The 18052-nt window shown below is 37.0% G+C and overlaps 1 protein-coding gene across 1 annotated transcript in view; it reads right to left on the bottom strand.

Moving 5' to 3' along the window:
- Fat4 (FAT atypical cadherin 4) overlaps nt 1-18052 on the bottom strand; it is a 190065-nt gene that overhangs the window by 39244 nt on the left and 132769 nt on the right. Inside the window, exons 7-9 of the mRNA XM_013022110.1 lie at nt 8936-9116; nt 2730-2872; nt 2460-2470 (exon numbers count right to left, since the gene is read on the bottom strand). Coding sequence (XP_012877564.1) covers nt 2460-2470; nt 2730-2872; nt 8936-9116 — 335 coding nt within the window. The remainder of the gene's footprint in view (nt 1-2459; nt 2471-2729; nt 2873-8935; nt 9117-18052) is intronic.

Below are 18052 nucleotides of genomic sequence, written 5' to 3' on the forward strand. Positions count from 1 at the left end.
GAGCCACAGTGCCACTTCTGGCTTTTTCTGCTTATGTGGTGCTGAGGAATTGAACCCAGGGCCTCATGCATGCAAGGCAAGCACTCTACCACTGAGCAACCTTCCCAGCCCACAAACGAATATTTTTTTAAATCAAGCTTAAAAATTATTTTTCTGCTGCACACCATATTAAACCAGGAGAAATCAGTTGAAGATCTTATTCTTTAAAGACAAAACACTATATTTGGCAGTAATGTCCATTCAGAGCAGCTAACGATCCAATTATTTACACAGAGACATTCCTGTATACTAATTCTCTCATTGGTCATTCCTCATATGGCTATGTCAGGAGAAGTTGACACCTTCATGGACAGTTTGATGCTAGCCAGACTGGTTAACTAGAAAGAATTTCCACTGAGAATATCTTCTTTCTTCTTTTAGAAGAATAAAGTTATCTGCACTTATTTATGGTGTTGTGTTTGAGATGAGATTCCCAGAGATTAAGCTATTAGTTAATAAATAAATAAAAAGCAGCTCAACTCGAAGGATCAAAATCATTTATGGAGGTTAAGAAGAAAATAGATGTACTTAACATCTTTTCCTCTTTATATCAACAAAGATATTGGTGTTTTAGATGGAGCTAAGAATATGTTTTGGTAGCAAGAGGACCTGTCTCATAGAAACTCAGGAAAGAAAGTAGAGTTTATCTTGTGATGTGTTCATTCTTTTCTTATACTCACAGTCTAAAACAAGCATTTTAGTGTTTTACCATATTTTATCGAAATACTGAAAGTTGGAAGCTGATTTTTTAAAAAATAGAATTCCTAAAAAAGTATAACCCCCAAAAGGAGGAAAGAAGGAGTTTAGCTGAGAAATGACATCAGTTCTGATGAGACACTAGGCATTGCACAGATTTTAACACTATGGGGCACAGCCAAAGGGCAGAATCACTTCCTAGGCCAGAAATGGCTTTCTACAAAGTACAATGACTTCCCTGATAAACGGTAGCTATTTTCATTATCAAGCTAAAAATCAAAATCTTGCTGCTATCAATAGATGTAGAAATTATCAAGTAATTTAATAATTAAAAAGATATTCTTAAAGCTATGAATGTTTCTAACACTTTTCTGACAACAAAGTTCAAAGCATTAGTTTTTTGCCTAAAAATTTACAAGCACCAATAAATATGAATAATAAAATATGCAAATTTGTGCCTGGATCTTTCCTATACATCAAGAACACAGCGTTATAGAGGAAGTAGTGGATTGAAAGGCAAATGGCAAATGATGTGGTGTCTGCTCCAGGTCTCACAAAATAATCATATAATCAGGGAACATTTATATTGTTTGCCATTAGTGGCTCTTACACTCAGGGTCTTGTGCTCTCATTTAGTTTTTTGCTCAAGGCTGGTGCTCTACCACTTGAGCCACACTTCCACTTCTGTCTTTTTGGTGGTTAATTGGAGATAAGAGCCTCATGGACTTCCCTGTCTGGGCTGGTTTTGAGCCACAATATTCAGATCTCAAACACTGAATAGGATTACAGGAGTGAGCCACTAGGGCCTGGTTGGGAATCTTATTCTATAAATTTGCATTTTTTATTTTATGCTATTGTGCAAGCTAATATGATTTTCTGCTTAAAAGCAGATGACATATTTAAATGTTGTTGAAGATTAAAATAGTTATGACCTTTTTGAGATAGTCTATATCACCACGGGATTGCACATTTATAGTTTTAATTTAAAATAATGACTGAAAAGAAGTAAAAACATCTCTGTAAATGGTCTCTAAGCTACAACCTATGTCCAGGTTTTAGCCACCTCTCATATATGGAGCTGACTCACTTCTCATGACTATAGTCTTTATCTATTATTGTAAAGCTATAAACTTTATTAGATTGTACTGTGATATCTTCTTAACAGTTAAACACATCGATGGTGATCTTTAAATATTTCTGTCATGTTGATAACTTTTTAATTTATACTGAATATACTGAATATGTATATATGTATATATAGCTTAGTATATAATTTATATAGAGAATATATATACATCTATTTATATTAAATATTTTTATATAAATGTATATTTGTACATAAGTATATATAAAATATATTATATATATATATATATATTCTCACATTTAAAACTCATAATGAGAGTTGGGCACTAGTGGCTCAGGCCTGTAATCCTAGCTACTTAGGGGGCTGCAATATACAGACTGCAGTTCATAATCAGCACAGGCAGGAGAGTTCATAAGACTCCTACCTCCAAAATAAATGTTCAAAAAGTCAGAAACAGAATTGTGGCTCAAGTGAAAGAGCAGTAGTCTTAAGTAGAAAAGCTTGGGGACAAAACTCAGACCCTGAGATCAAGCCCTCGTACCAGCCTAAAACCAAAACCCTCCCAATTAGCCTAAGGACTTATTTTCAGCTTTGGATTTGTTGTTGATTGTTCATTTGTTGTTTGTTTTGTACATACTGCATCTAAATCTAAGAAAAATTAACAAGAAATGCACAGTAGATAAATGGCACAAATGGAGTCCAATTTCTGTCTTTATGACTTCAACATGCTAATTTCCCCATTACACTATGTTGTAAGGAAGGTCTAACTCAGCTGAGGGACTTGAGTAAAGACGAGCTATGCTGTACATGAGGGCTGAGGGCAGTGCACTCTTGCTTAAGGTACATCAATGTAGTATTGCTTTACAGTACTTTACTTCAATGCAAATTAGCAAATGTGTTCACCTACTTGCTGAACAGTAAGACATTGCTGCTTCAAATAATATATACAGATTGAGAGTAGTCACCACCCTAAGAATCTTGTGCTGAATTCGTTTGGGTAAGTCATCTCCAGTGGATGTTCTTAGCATCACTGCTGGGTGAATATTGTCACTGAGTAATGATGAAGAGGCAGAACTTTTACACACAGTTGACTTGGGCATAAGGTTAACCCCACCAACAACATGTAAATTCATCAAATTTCTTACCATTTTTCTTTCTTTCTCTGTCTATAAAGTAGTGATCACATTTATACTCATTGGGAGTATTGATGGAATTCTTTTATGAAAAGGAATTGGCAAAACAAAAACCTGACACATGGTAAGCACTCCAAAATCTAGTTTTATATACATAAAAGAACATATGTAGGGTGTAGTTATAAAGTTGATGTTAGGGGAATGAACCCCAAGAAAAGTATTCAAATGTTTTTATTTCCTTTTATGCAATGGTTTCTAACATATTTATAAGATGATTTCTATGTTGCTTTGTATGTCCCTCCCCCACGGTATAATCCATACTTTCACTGTATTTGATGTTGGTATAATTTGTGGAGGGGGAAGGGCAAAAACAAACTTTTAACTAGGGATACAGGTGGACCCATTGCAACAATGAGATGTACAAGTCATTATGTGGAAAAACAAACTTTACAACTTTGGTGGGGGGTGGGGGAAGGATCGAGTGGGGGTAGAGAGGAGGATGGGAAGGGATGGGAAGGGGAAACAAGGAGGAGGCTACAATGCTTGATAAGAAATGTACTCGTTATCTTGCCCATGAAACTGTAACTCCTCTGTATGGTATTCTCACAATAAACATAAATAAATATCCTCTCTCTGTTCTTTTCTAGTGCTCCCTGCTCTCTCTGCTCTCTGCTCTGGCTCTTTCTCTCTGCTCTCTCTCTCTCTCCTCTCTCTCTGCTCTCTCACTGCTCTTTTCTAGCTCTCTCTGCTCTCTCTCTGCTCTCTCCCTGCTCTCTCTGCTCTTTTCTAGCTCTTTCCTCTCTTTTTCATCTCTTTCCCAGATCTCATTCCCAGGCCTTTCCTAGCCACATGGAGTGCCAATCTTGCCTTGTCCTAGCAGGTCTACTGAATAAACCTACCCTTTAAAAAAATAAAAATAGAAAAATAAATAAATAATGTACAAAAGAACTGCAATAATCTTCAATAAAGACCAGAAAAAAATAAAATCTATTATATATAATGTATCATACCCCATCTATATATTTTTATAGTTAAATGGATAGACAAACTAAAAAGCAGACATGAATTAGTAGATCTAAAATAAAACATTGTTTCAAGATTAGTTCCTAAATGGAGATACAACACATAGAAAGTGAAGAAAAGGACACCTTTTAAAATTGTTAAAAAGTGATAAATTGGGAACATAACATACACAAACACTTAACTAACATGATTCAAATTAAGCCTTCTTTGGACAAGAAAAGTTTAGAGTAAATATTTGTGTGTGTGTGTGTGTGTGTGTGTGTGTCTGTGTGTGTGTGTGTGTGTGTGTGTATGTGTGCTAATCCCAGGGCTTGAACTCAAGGCCTAAGGTCCCTTAACTATATTGTTCAAGGCTACTTCCCTACTACTTAAGCTACTGCACCACTACCTTTTTGGTGGTTGGATTTGAGTCTCACAGAGTTTCCTACTAGGGCTGGCTTTGAACTGTGATCCTTCGTTCTTGGCCTCCTGAGTACCAAGGATTAAAAGTGTGGACTAGGGGCACCCAGGAATGTTAAATTTTGAACAGCTATTTACCTTAGAATGTTGTTGCAAAGTGAGAAAAACTGCCACAGGCCGGGGTGGGCAAAGCGTTTTGGTAAACTTAGTAAGAATCAATATTAGCTTGGTGGGTCATGAGATCTCTGTTGCTATCTGAAGCCCACCACAGCAGTGCAGAACCAGCCACACAGGGCACAAAGCAGTGGGCATGGGTGTGGTTCAATCATACTTCATTTACAAAAGCAGGATCTGGGCCAAATCAGGTCAGCAAGTAGCATTTTTCTTAGCACTAATCTAGGTTATAGAAGGATTTTAACACAGCTCTAAGGCTTAGGCAAACACTGACTCCTTTTGCAGGAGCAGAAAATGATCAGAGATGAAATGTGGGCTATTTGGGAATTTGTGGAACATAAGCACTGGAAGACAAACTGCCATTTATAGGGTGACTGGGTTAGGGAAATGGAACATTATGCCATAGACAATTGGAGTTGGGAGATTATTGATTGACTGATTATTGATTGACATTCAATCATCGATTGACTGATTTATTGATTGATGTGTGTCAGTGCTAGGGCTTGAACTAAGCTCTTGGACATTGTCCTCTAGCTTCTCTTGCTCAAAGCTGGGACTCTACCACTTGAGATACAGCTCCACTTCTGGCTTTTTTTTTTTACTGGTTAACTGGAGATAAGAGTTTCTCAGCTTCTCCAGCCTGGTCTGGTTTTGCACTGCAATCCTCAGATCTCAGCCTCCTCATTGTCTAGATTACAGGTTTGAATTACTGCTGTGGTTGGCTAAATTGGGAGACTCTGAGAGGAGGGAGCGCATCGTTGGTAAAATGGAGCCAGTGGGTGTAACTTCAAACAATTTTGTATTGTAGCCATGGACTCTCCAAGCACAGAATCTGCCTTAATCTCCTCTAAATTACTACAACATCTAGAGATAATCATTTGTCCCTATTCAGCAATTAGTAATTATTTAAGTCCACACTGCTTGATTATATGACTCAACTTGCAACATGCAACTGGAGATTTTGGACCAAATCTCAGGTTATGGATTTCATTGTCTGTATTTTGCATAGGGTGTTTCTAGGCCTTTTGAGGTTTATCCTTAGGAAAATTTCGACCATGCCTTACTCCTGGATATGCTAAGCTAAATAACACACAGGCTTATAGATGACAATGGACAGAATTTCTCTGAGTATCAGACTAATTTCTGTCTATAGTCAATGTTTGAATTCTATTGTCCTCTAGGAGGGGAAAATCTCACTTAGAGCTAGGCCCTGGCCTCTGAAGAGAGCTGGTGTGCTATTGTTTTTCCTTTCACAATGACTGTAAACAACCCTTCCAGATTTCTTTCCTATATCTCTGGCCAGCCCTTCCGAACTCCCTCCACAGGTTTTCCTTTGGGGGAAAAGAAACTGCCATTTACTTATTGAAAAAATTTTAAGAACAAACTCTAGTCTCTTTTTCTCATTACACTTTCTTCTAATGTATTTCATTCAATTCCCTGGTTTTAAATGTCCTCTAAACACTGATGACTCCTCTGTCTCCCCTCTCTTCTCTCCTGTTGTCTTTTTCTCTTATCTCTTCTCATCCTTCTCTCCTCTCTTCTCATCTTTCTCTCCTCCTTTCCTCTCTTCTCCTCTTCTCTATGTGTTTCTACTCACTCCTCCTCTCCTCTCCACTTTCTCTCCCCTTCCTTTTTTTCTCATCTTCTTCCTCCTCCTCCTTCTCTTCTTCCTCCTCCTCCACATTATCCTCCTCTACCTCCTCCTCCTCCTCTTCTTCTCCTCCTCCTTCCTCTCTCTCCTTCTCTCTATCCAGTTCAGATGCAGAAAGTTTATGTATTTCCATAGTTTTTTAAACACCCCAATGGTTTCCTACTTAAAGTTAAAATCCTAATTCCTCACCATATGGTCTGTATGATCTGGCAGTCTCTGGTCTCTCTCTGTCCCCTTTCTCCTTTGTATCCAGATACTCTGGCTTTCTTAGATAAAAGCACCGAGCTCATCGCTCACCCTTCCTGATACTTTAACTTAAAGATCACTACCTTGGAGTGGTATCATTTATTAGGATCTGTGTATGTCATCCCCAATTCACTGATTGTTAATTGAGAATTTAATAGCTGATGTGATAGTAGTAAGAGACAAAGTTTTAGGCTGTGAATAGGTCAGGACAGCAGAGCTTGCATGGGTCAGTTAAGGTCTCTCACAAAGGGATTTGAATGATTCGATTTTCTACATGTGAAGACACTGCCTTTGCTGGGCACTAGTGGCTCACACCTGTAATCTTAGCTCCTCAGCAAGCTGACATCTGAGGATCACTGTTTGAAGCCAGCCTGGGAAGGAAAGCCTCTGAGACTCTTATCCAGAAGTAGAGCTCTAGTAGTAGAGCACCAGAGCAAAACATGATAAAGGAGAGTTCCCAGGCCTTGATTTCAGCACCAAAAAGAAAAAGAAAAAGGAAAAAATAAACTAAGACATAGACTGCATTCCTGTAGAGGGTGCAGTAAAAAGACATCACCTTCACAGCAAAAGCAACTCTGTCTATACATTAAACTGACAATACTTGCCCTTCAATTCCCAACAAGCAATAAAGCTATGCTACTTACTAAGGACTTAGTTTTCATTTCTAAGATCTCTTCAATGCACTACTGTACTGGGATGGGCCAGTACAGTGGAGGGGATCAATAACACTTGCCTCAGGGCCTGCCATGAGGGCATTTATAGAGATGATATGTCCTGAGGGCTCAGACCTGACCAATGGCTTCTTGCATTCAGAGACAAACAAAACTGTGCCAGAATGTTTATATGGGATGGGTCTGTGGAAGGGGAATGTCTTCACCTTAACTCTGAGCCCAGTCCAGGACTTCTTCCTGCATCCTGGCTGCCATGCGATGGTCAGGCTCCTCTTTCACAAGCTCTAGCCACCATGATGCTCTAACTTTGATTTTAAGAACACAGAACCACTGCCCCACAGACTGAGGCCATGGAGACCATAAACCAAAACAAATTGTTCCCCTAGTGGAATTCCTTCAGGTATTTACACAGCAAGAATGGCAAAAACTGATGAATATGACACCAACCATAAGATCAAATCTAAAAGCTTTCTTTGATAGTATCTATTTTTATACCCTGTTTTATTTAGTTTTTATTATTTTGTTTTATTCCCAGACTATCATCATTATCTGAAACCATCCTATTTATTTGCATTTGGTTTTCTACCTTACAAAGAATGATGTGGTGAAGACAGCAGATATCTTATCATGCTTGGCACATGCTTTTGTCAATAAAGTCAGAAAGTGTTCATTAATTGAAAGAAAAAAGACCCCAGGCTTCCTACTTTAACTCAGTCATCTTTGCCAATAGCAAAACACTAATTAAAGATGGTTTTCTGAGATGACTTTCTTAATTGGAAATTAGTAGCAAGGAACAAAACCACCAATCAAGTTGTTACAATATTCATTCATGTTCCACGTTTGACTACAATTACCCTACTCTCTTCAGATAATGCTCTACTTTGAACTTTCTCACATTTGAACTTAAGTAACACCCACACACAACACACACCAAAGATGTGTGTGTAAAAATGTTTATATTATTGATATTTTCCCTAGAAAATTGGAAAATCTGTTTTGTGTGTGTGTGTGTGTGTGCCAGTACAGAATTTTGAATTCAGGCCTTCAAACTGTTACTTGTTTTTTTTTCCCTCTAGTCTTGAAACTTTTTTGCTCAGGCTGGCCTTGAACCATGATCCTCAGATTGCAGCCTCCTGAGCAGCTAGCAGTGCAGCAATGAGCCACAGGTGACCAGATTGGAAAATCTTATCTTGTAAATTCAGAAGGCATGCAGAAGAAGACAAACTAGTTCAATCAACTGAAATAATTCAGCTGCTTTACCATTCTCTAAATAATCCTCAACATTAAGAGCATTTACATAGAGTAAAATAAACTTTTACACTAAGAAATATTCTTATTAGGTTTAACAGTAAATGGTAAATAATTGGTTGTCCCATAAAGAGTTAGATATATTTTGCCTCACAGTGACTCTGGGCTGGTGATGGTAGCTTTGCCCAATTATCATTGTGAACTTGACACGAGGTGACTTGTGAACCTGACACACCCTGGCTGCATTTCCTAGACAGCACACTCACTGGGTGCAGAGGCCACTGATGAATGGAGAAACAAACAGTTACCCACACCTGTGATCGAGTTACTCAAGAGGCTGAGAACTAGATCACAGTTTCAAGTGAGCCTAAGAAAGGAAAGTCTATGAAACTCTTATCTCCAATTAATTATTAAAAAGCCAGAAGTGAATCTCTAGCTCTTGCTTTGAGCAAAATAGCCAAGGGAGAGCACCTAAGCTCTTGGGCTTAAGCATACCATGAGCACACATGTGAATACACACACACACACACACACACAAAACAATGTCCACAAAATCAAATGCACTGACCTTATGACTGCATTTGTTGATGCATCTGCATCTGAAGCATTTACCAATAACACATCGGTTCCAGTGGGTGCATCTTCAGAAATCTCTGTGAAATACATTTTGCTGGCAAAAGTGGGGACATTGTCATTGATGTCATCTATGATGACATTGATTGTTCCAGTTCCAGTCAGGGCAGGGGATCCTAGAAAGAAAAGAAAATCAACTCTTAGCCCTTTATGAATAGTTCACTATAGACAGAATTCCAGAAGAGATTTCTGGAAACATCCAAGCAAAATTTTTGAACACCTAAGACAAATGACTGAGTGATTTTTTTTTAAACTTCCTCTACAAGAACAAGATTTTCCTTGATAACCTATGATTTGAACTTTGCTGAGCCCGCTCCAGAAGCGAACATTGGTGCTCTCTCATGAAGGGTTGATTTGACAATATGGTGTGATAGTATCTTTAAACACATTAACCACAAAGGAGATACTAAATCACAAAGAAGACACTACTGGCCATTTCTCTGAAATGACATAAAGAAATGTAGAACAGACCTACAGCAACCCAGGACTTGGAACAGCTGGCCAACCAACTAAGTGTTGTTGACAATCCTTTTACTATTAGAATTTCCAAAACAACCTCTGATGGGGTTAAATCTCATTTTCTGTGTTCTATTTGTGTTAGTTAGAGAAAAAAGATTTGTGTTATATCTCCATATTGTAATTTCTCCAACTTTTGACTATATGTTTACATCAATGAGTTGACATAGAGGCATTATTGCACGTATTTCATACTTAATGAAATAATTCATTTTACTTTCAGCTTTAGATATGTTGTTATCGATGACACATAGTTATAAATCCAACATTTAACAAAGCTTGGAGCTTACTCTCCATAAACACAATGTTAGCCGATTCATTCTGTGGTGAAGGCCAGACTGCATTCATATTTGGCGAGAATGCTGTGGGCTGTCCTCGTAACTACAGGGAAAATTACATCCTTGGGTTGTGTGCTCAAAACCATTCATGAACCTTAACCCTTCAAAGTTAAAGCAGTGAAAATGCATTCAGTTGCACTTGTCTAAATTAAAATAAAACCCAGATACATTCTTTTTCTCTTTGTGTTGATATTTTACCTTCCATAGAGTTTTTTCTCTTTATGGAAAGCTTCAATCTTACTTATTTCTACCACTTTGTTTCCTATAAAGCCATCCATTCATGCATCTGTAAGGTGCTTATAAAATAAATGTTCTTAACACAGAACAATGCTGAGATCCACAGCCTTCCAAAATGGTTATTTTTCTGATAATTTTGTGATTTTCTGATGCTTCTGTTGCCACTACTCAAACATTTTTTTTCTAATTGTAGATTGTAGTTACTGATAGCAAAATACCAATCACCTTTTGTGTTCAGATGGATATGAAGCTGAAGCCACATCCTAGAAAAGTACAGAGCAAAAGGTTGGGGTGATCAAGGGCATGAGTGATGTCTACAATGCTGGAACCTCAGATTTTACACCAGAGATTTTATATCAGCTGAGGTGAATACTGTCAAAAGTAGATATTTGTGCAACTAAACTTAGGTTGCAGGTTAATCATTTTGTGTGTATATGTGTATATACATCGTGATCATATATAGAGAGATATATGTGTGAATAAAATTATCAAGTTAAAATGCTTCACATTCCTGCTAGGTGCTGGTGGCTCACACCCGTAACCTAGCTATTCAGGGGGCTGAGATCTGAGGATCATGATTCAAAGCCAGCATGGACAGGAAAGACCACGAGATTCTTACCTATAAGAGAAAGCTTTTCTTACCACAGAAAAAGCTGGACATGGCGCTGTGGCTTTTCTTACCACAGAAAAAGCTGGATGTGGTGCTGTGGTTCAAGTGGTATAGCACTAGCCTTGAGCAAAAAGGAGCTCAGGGACAGCACCCAAGCCCAGAGTTTGAGGCCCAGGACTAGTTTTTTTAAAAAAGCTTCAAAATGCTTCTATTCCTCTCAGTTGGTAGTATACTTTTTTAGAAAGGAAAATAGTTTAAAATAGTTTAAAGTAGTCTCTCTCTCACTCCCTTTTTTTTGTCCGTCATGGGGCTTGAACTCTGGGCCTGGGCACTGTCCCTCAGCTCTTCAGCTCAAGGCAAGATCTCTATCACTTGAGCCACAGTACCACTTCTGGTTTTCTGGTGGTTAATTGAAGATCAGAGTCTCACAGACTTTCCTGCCTGGGCTGGCTTTGAACCACGATCCTCAAATCTCAGCCTCCTGAGTAGCTAGGATTACAGGTGTGAGCCACCAGCACCAGGCTCATGTTCTATTTTAATTGTATAGACATCTGTTTTTATAGCTCTCAAGATATTTCTTACCTCAACCTTTCGACCCAATCCTATAACAATATTGTCTAGGAGGTGGTTCTAAATCACAATATATCTTAGGGATCACATTGTAGTATCTGAGTTTCATTCACACAAAAAATGCAATTCTTCCCCCATAGTATAACCCTTGTTTTCTTGGTATTTGATGTCTGTGCCCTGCATCTTTTATATACATTTTTCTAATTAGGGGAGGGGAAGGGAAATAACAAAATGCTGAAACAAGGATACAGGTTGACCCATTTTAACAATGAGATGTACAAGTCACTATGTAGAAAACAAACTTTCCAACTTTGGGGGAAGGGGGGGTATTGGGGAGGTGGGTAGGAAAGGGATGGTAGGGGGAAACAAAAGAGGAGGTAACAATGCTCGATAGGAAATGTACTCATTACCTTACTCATGTAACTGAAACCCCTCTGTACACTATTTTTACATAAAAAACATTTAAAATTGCAAAAAAAATCTTCAAAATTTTATAGAAAATAGGCTGAATCAGAAAATTTTCAAATGAAAACTTTAAAAATTTACTGCAGAAGCCACATGAACTCAGGAGGCTGAGATCTGAGGATTAAGATTTGAAACCAGTTCTTTGAGGAAAGTCCATGCATTTCTGGTCTCCAACTAATAAGCACAATCCCAGAAATGAAGGTGTGTTTGAAGTGGTAGAACACCAACCTTGAGTCAAAAAGCTGAATATTTCTAATAGGCATATTATTCTCAAATTCTCAATGCTTAGACTTTTTGTTTTTGTTTTATATTTTAAAAAAAAGATCCCCATGATGGCACCAGTAGCTCACACCTATAATCCTAGCTACTCAGGAGGCTGAGATCTAAGCACCAAAGTTTGAAGCCAACCCAGACAAGAAAGTCTTTGAGACTCTTATCTCCAATTAACACCAAAAAATAAGAAAACAAAAAACAAAAACAAAAACAGAAGCAGAGCTATGGCTCAAGTGACAGATTGTAGTTTTTAGCCAAAAAAGCTCAGAGACTGCTCCCAGGGCCTGAGTTCCTTGTGTCTAAGTGTCTGCCACACACATGGAAAACCATGCATCTAGATGAGTAACAGTATGTTAGCCAGGAGCACGTGGCTTCCTTGTCTGCAGTTTGTGGCCCTTTGTTGTTGATGGGTTTTTCTGAGTTAGTAAGCAAACAGGAACATTTGGGGTTTACACAGAAAATTTTTCCACAAGTTTAACATCACTGTCTTCATACCAAAAATGATCTTCTTTTTCCAGATAAGTTTTAAAGTAACCAGGAGCCACAGATGATCCTGACATGAGATGTGACCACAAAGGGTCCAAAAAATTTTTTGTCTATAAAAGCTGAATATTGAGGCTGGGAAGGTGGCTTAGTGGTAGAGTACTTGCCTAGCAAGCATGAAGCCCTGGGTTCAATTCCTCAGTACCACAAAAAAAAAGCCAGAAGTGGCACTGTGGTTCAAGTGGTAGAGCACTCGTCTTGAGCAAAGAGAGCCTCTAGGACAATGCCCAGGCCCTAAGTTCAAATCCCATGACTGGCAAACAAACAAACAAAAAGCTAATAGGCTTTATTATTCTCTGATTTTCAGTGCTTACATTTTTTTTTTTAAAAAGCAATGTAGCGCTGACCCTCAAGCCAAAAACGTTCCCCAGAATCCCTCATCCACAATTACTAGCTCCTGTCCACGTGGTATGCACCTCCAGAACACATGGACAGTATGGTGCAATTTCTATAACCATCTTGACTCTATTCTTTCCACTGATATACCCATAATTCATGTTAATTATTCAAGGAAAAACTTACAAAATTCACCATAAATTTCTAAGTCTTTGATGAGATTTAACTAAGCTCCACTTCTGGCTTTTTTGAAGTTTATTGGAGATAAGAGTCTCATGGACTTTGCTGCTCAGGCTGGCTATGAACAGTGATCCTCAGATCTCAGTCTCCTGAGTAGCTAGGATTATATGCATGAGCTACCAGTGCCTAGCTCCAAGTCTGACTATTTAAAAAAGTGTTTCTGAATTTATGAGTTCAGATAAAACTTTTCTAGATGTTTCAGCCTGAATTATTGTCAATATTATATTTCTGACATAAATCTATTAAGTTGTAAGCTAAATGTGAGCAGGAATAATTCTGTTTAATTTATCTTTGCAAAAACCTACAATCCATGCCATTAGAGTCAAGCATCATCTATGTCCTTTCTTTCATTGGACATATGGAAATTGGGTCTGCTGACTACAGAGATGAAACCCCTTGAAATACACAATCTGGGAACATAGGCCGTAGCCTAAGGCTGGGGTCTGAAAATAAAGCAAAGGTCAAAGTTTTGGAGATACAACAGCTACTTTGAAACAGAAGGTCTCAATTAATCATGAATCCCATGAGGAGATGAAGAAAACTAAGCGCCAATGTTCAGCATAAGGACATGTGATAATGATGAATGATGTAGGTAGTGTTATAATGGGGAAAGACTTTTCAATTTCATCTGGGATTGATTGATGAGAACCAGATGCAGCCAAAGAGAAGTGTGTATAAAGACACAAGACTCACACACTCCTAGAAGAGGATAGTGAGGTTCTCAAAGGGACAGATGACATACAAGGGCAAGGACTCAGAGATGGATAATTACACAGTAGAACATGGTAGATGATGAGAAGTCATCAGAATTACAATCATCATTCAAAAGCCAGCCGTAATTAGTCACTGAAAGGTAGAGAGGGAATTTTAAATTTTCAAATTTGACTTCGTAAAATTATACATAATTTTATATTTTATACATTTATATACTGTATATATAAATATATGAAATATTTACATATTACATATAAATAAATGTATTTTATATGGTATGTTTATAAATATATTTTATACATACTGATGTATACATATGCATATTTAGATATGCAAACACACAGATGTATCTATTTATATATTCATATTTTATATGTATATATAACTATGTATACATATACATAGGTTTATATAAACACATATAAACTTATGTGTACATATTGATATAAGTAAATATATTTATACAAGTAAATATATACACAAAAATATAAAATAATTAAATTTATAAAATTATTTTCAATTTTCAGTGTAAACAGCAAAAAAGTAATGTATATTAATTTTGGTGTTGGGGGGGTGAGTGTCTTGGTACTGGAGCTTGAACTCAGGACCCACTTCATGCTTCCTGCTTCTCCCTTTAGGAAATTCTCTGAACAGTTTAACAGTAGATCTCATAGTTTCTGCTTTATAGCTTCTAGAGCCTTATATGGTTTGTATAGCTGGACACATGGAATTCTTGCTGCCCTGACCTGTATAAGAAAAATTGTGTGTGTGTACAAATCCTGGGGCTTGACCTCAGAGCTCAAGCACTATCCCTTAGCTTCTTCTCTCAAAGCAAGTCCTCTGCTACTTGGGCCACAGCTCCATATCCACATTTTGCTGGGTAGTAGTAGGTAAGAGTCTCATTGGTTTTCCTGCCTGGCTGGCATCAAACTTAGATCCTCAGATGTTCACCACATGAGTGGCTGGGATTATAGGCATGAGCTATGTTACTATATTTCAATTTGAATCTATATATAAATATACAAATATTTAAAATATAACGATATCAAATATAAGGGTGTAAAACATTTTAAATATGATCAACAGTTTTGAATTTGAAATTTTTAACTTCTTATAGTACTGTTATGTTATTACAAGTTGTATAAATAAATTTAAATAACTATGGTAGACACTCAGATTTATTCATTATCTCTTCAGCGCTCTCAAAACCACCAGATTTTCATGAGGATAACTGCATACTACATGAGGAAAGTAAGTAGAACTAAGCAAAATAACATAGCATTATTACAAAAACAACCTGAAAGTTTGTGCAGCAATGTGAGCGTTATAGCTTTATGTGACTGAAAAAAATGATTAAAATGGTTTAATTGTATGCTGTTTTACAAGAGTGTTTAAAAAATTATCAAATAAAACATAATACAAGATAAGCATTTCCCCTACAAAAAAGCACACTGTAACAAAATTAGTCTTTTCAGGAAATTAAAAAATAAACGATGTTGAAACTCTGAGATACTAGAGATTGCCACTGAAAGATACTGAACCTATGTCCTCTTTAATACAAACAAATGAACTATAAATACATAGTATAACTATTTAAATGAGTTTCAGCAAGTTTTAACAAAAGAACATTGGAAGAATGAAAAGTCTTTCACATGAAATCAAGTTATTTCCATTGTGTGCAATATTTACTTTTTAGACTATACAGATTTCAAACTGGAAGTATCAGAGGTAGTTTATTGCCATTTCAAGTCATATCTCATGTATATGATCAGATTTGTGGCTTATTTGGTATTAGTAAATAAATAGCTGAAAATCTTTTCTCAGGGCCTTCGTGCAATCCCTTGGCTTCTTTTTCTTAAAGCTAACCCTCTACCATTTGAGCTACACCTCCACTGCCAGCTTTCCTGTCCTAGCTGAGATCTTCACATCTCAGGCTCCTGAGTAGATAGGATTATAGGTGTGATTCCCAGCACTCTGAAAAAAAATTCTTACTAGCATCTTGTATATGCATTTTTCGAGTTTCGGGAGGGGAAGGGAAATAACAAAAATAAAAATAAAAGAATACCTGATTTAAGCCAAGTTACCTTAATAAAATATTCATAATAAAAGTTACATTACTCACATATGTGAGATAAAGTTTGACTAAGAACAAATAATTATGAGCAAATTAAACAATAGGCAATTTATTAACAATAAAAACAAACTTCCTAAGACCAAAGCACCAACGGAAATAACCAGAACTGCTTTAGATTCAAATGCACAAATAGGTAAATGCAATTAATTTCTGGTAATTTCAGACAACTCTGAAAATAATGAATTTATGGGATCATTGACATAATATGAAATGTTTTCAAGTATATTCATTATTAAAAATAAAAATGTTTGACCATGCACAGGTGTCAGTGGCCTGTGCTTATAAATGCTAGCTACTCAGGAGGCTGAGATCTGAGGATCTCAATTTGAAGCCAGCCTGGGCAGGAAAGTCTGTGAGACTCTTATCTCCAATTAAACACCAAAAATCTGGAAGTGGAGTTGTGGGTCAAGTGGTAGAATAGAGTGGTGGCCTTGAGTAAAAAAGCTCAGGACAGTGGCCAGACCCTGAAACAGCACAAAAAAAATTTTTGACCTATAAAATGTAAGCTTTTCACAAAAATAAAATGCAAAATTTCAAACAAAAATGTAGTCTTTGGGAAATGACTCTTGAGATGTAACATGTCACACACACAATTGTACCCGCTCAAATCACAGCCTTATGTGATGCCAGGGACTCCCAGTAAACCATGTGACAGATTGTATTAATTCAAAATGTCACCATATGCTCCCCAAGAAAATAAAGCACGTGATTAGTCATTTTAGCTTTTAACACTAAGTCTTGCAAAAACACCATTTTTTCCTTCCATTAAAAAATAATTTCCCATTCTGCCGAAGGGTACTGTTTATTCCTTCTCTCAGTTGGATGATAAATCTCCTTAATTAGAAATGCTAATAATGGAAGATTAGCAGCAGACCTATCAATTATACAGACCATGAACACCACATTCTATATTCAAAATATCTGTACATCGTTTTAGTATACTAAACAGGGATATTATAAATAAATATGGGAAAATGCATTTAATTTGGGTAGAAATTAATCTCCCAAACCCATATTAAACACACACACACACACACACACACACACACACACACAAAACCCAACGGACTGCATTTACTACATGTATACTGTGCATATTGTGTGATTTTAGTATGAAATTTAACATTTGCTTGTATTTTACACATTCGGAGGCCATTGCATTTATACTTCTTAATTTAGTGAGGACAGTAATTTCTAACTTATAAATATTTTTACTTTAAGATCTATTTTAGTTAAGGGCCAGTGGTTCACACCTGTCTAATCAGGAGATTGAGATCTGAGGATCAAAATTCAAAGCCAGCCCAGGCAGTAAAGTCTGTGAGACTCTTATGTCCAACTAGCACCAGAAAACCAGAAATTGTAGAGCACTAGCTTTGAATAAAAAAAGCTCAGGGATAGCACCAGGACCTGAGTTCAAGCTCCAGAACCAGCACGCACACACACACATACACACAAATAATAATAATAATAATAATAGTTATTTAGTGACAAAGAACCACAAATAATTTACTTCCTAATTTAATGCTTGTCTTTTTTCTTTTATTTATTGTGAAAATACCGTAGAGAAGGGTTACAATTACATGAGCGAGGTAATGAGTACATTTCTTATCAAGCCTTGTTGCCTCCTCATTTGTTTCCCTTACCATCCAATCCCATCTCCACCCCCCCCAAACACCATGCAAATGTTGTTAAGTTCATTTTTCGACATAATGTCTTGTACATATCATTGTTGCAATGGGTCCACCTGTATCCCTATTTAAACTATTTGGTTTTTCCCTTCCCCTCCACAAATTATACCAACATCAATTACAATGAAAGCAGGGTTATACCATGGGGGAGGGACATACAAAGAAACAAGAGCAAGAAAGAAAAAAAAAATTTGAGTCCTTACCTTAGGGTTCATTTTGCTTAACATCAACTGAATCTGACCTTTCTGCTTGACTCAGACATATATTAGTTATTCAAAATAAGGGAAACCGTGGGACCTATATTCCTTTGGGCCTGGCTTACTTCACTTAATATAATTTTTTCCAAGTCTTTCCATTTCCTAACAAATGGGGCAATGTCATTCTTTCT

This window comes from Dipodomys ordii, unplaced genomic scaffold (assembly GCF_000151885.1).
Source record: "Dipodomys ordii isolate 6190 unplaced genomic scaffold, Dord_2.0 Scaffold60, whole genome shotgun sequence".
Lineage (NCBI taxonomy): Eukaryota > Metazoa > Chordata > Mammalia > Rodentia > Heteromyidae > Dipodomys > Dipodomys ordii.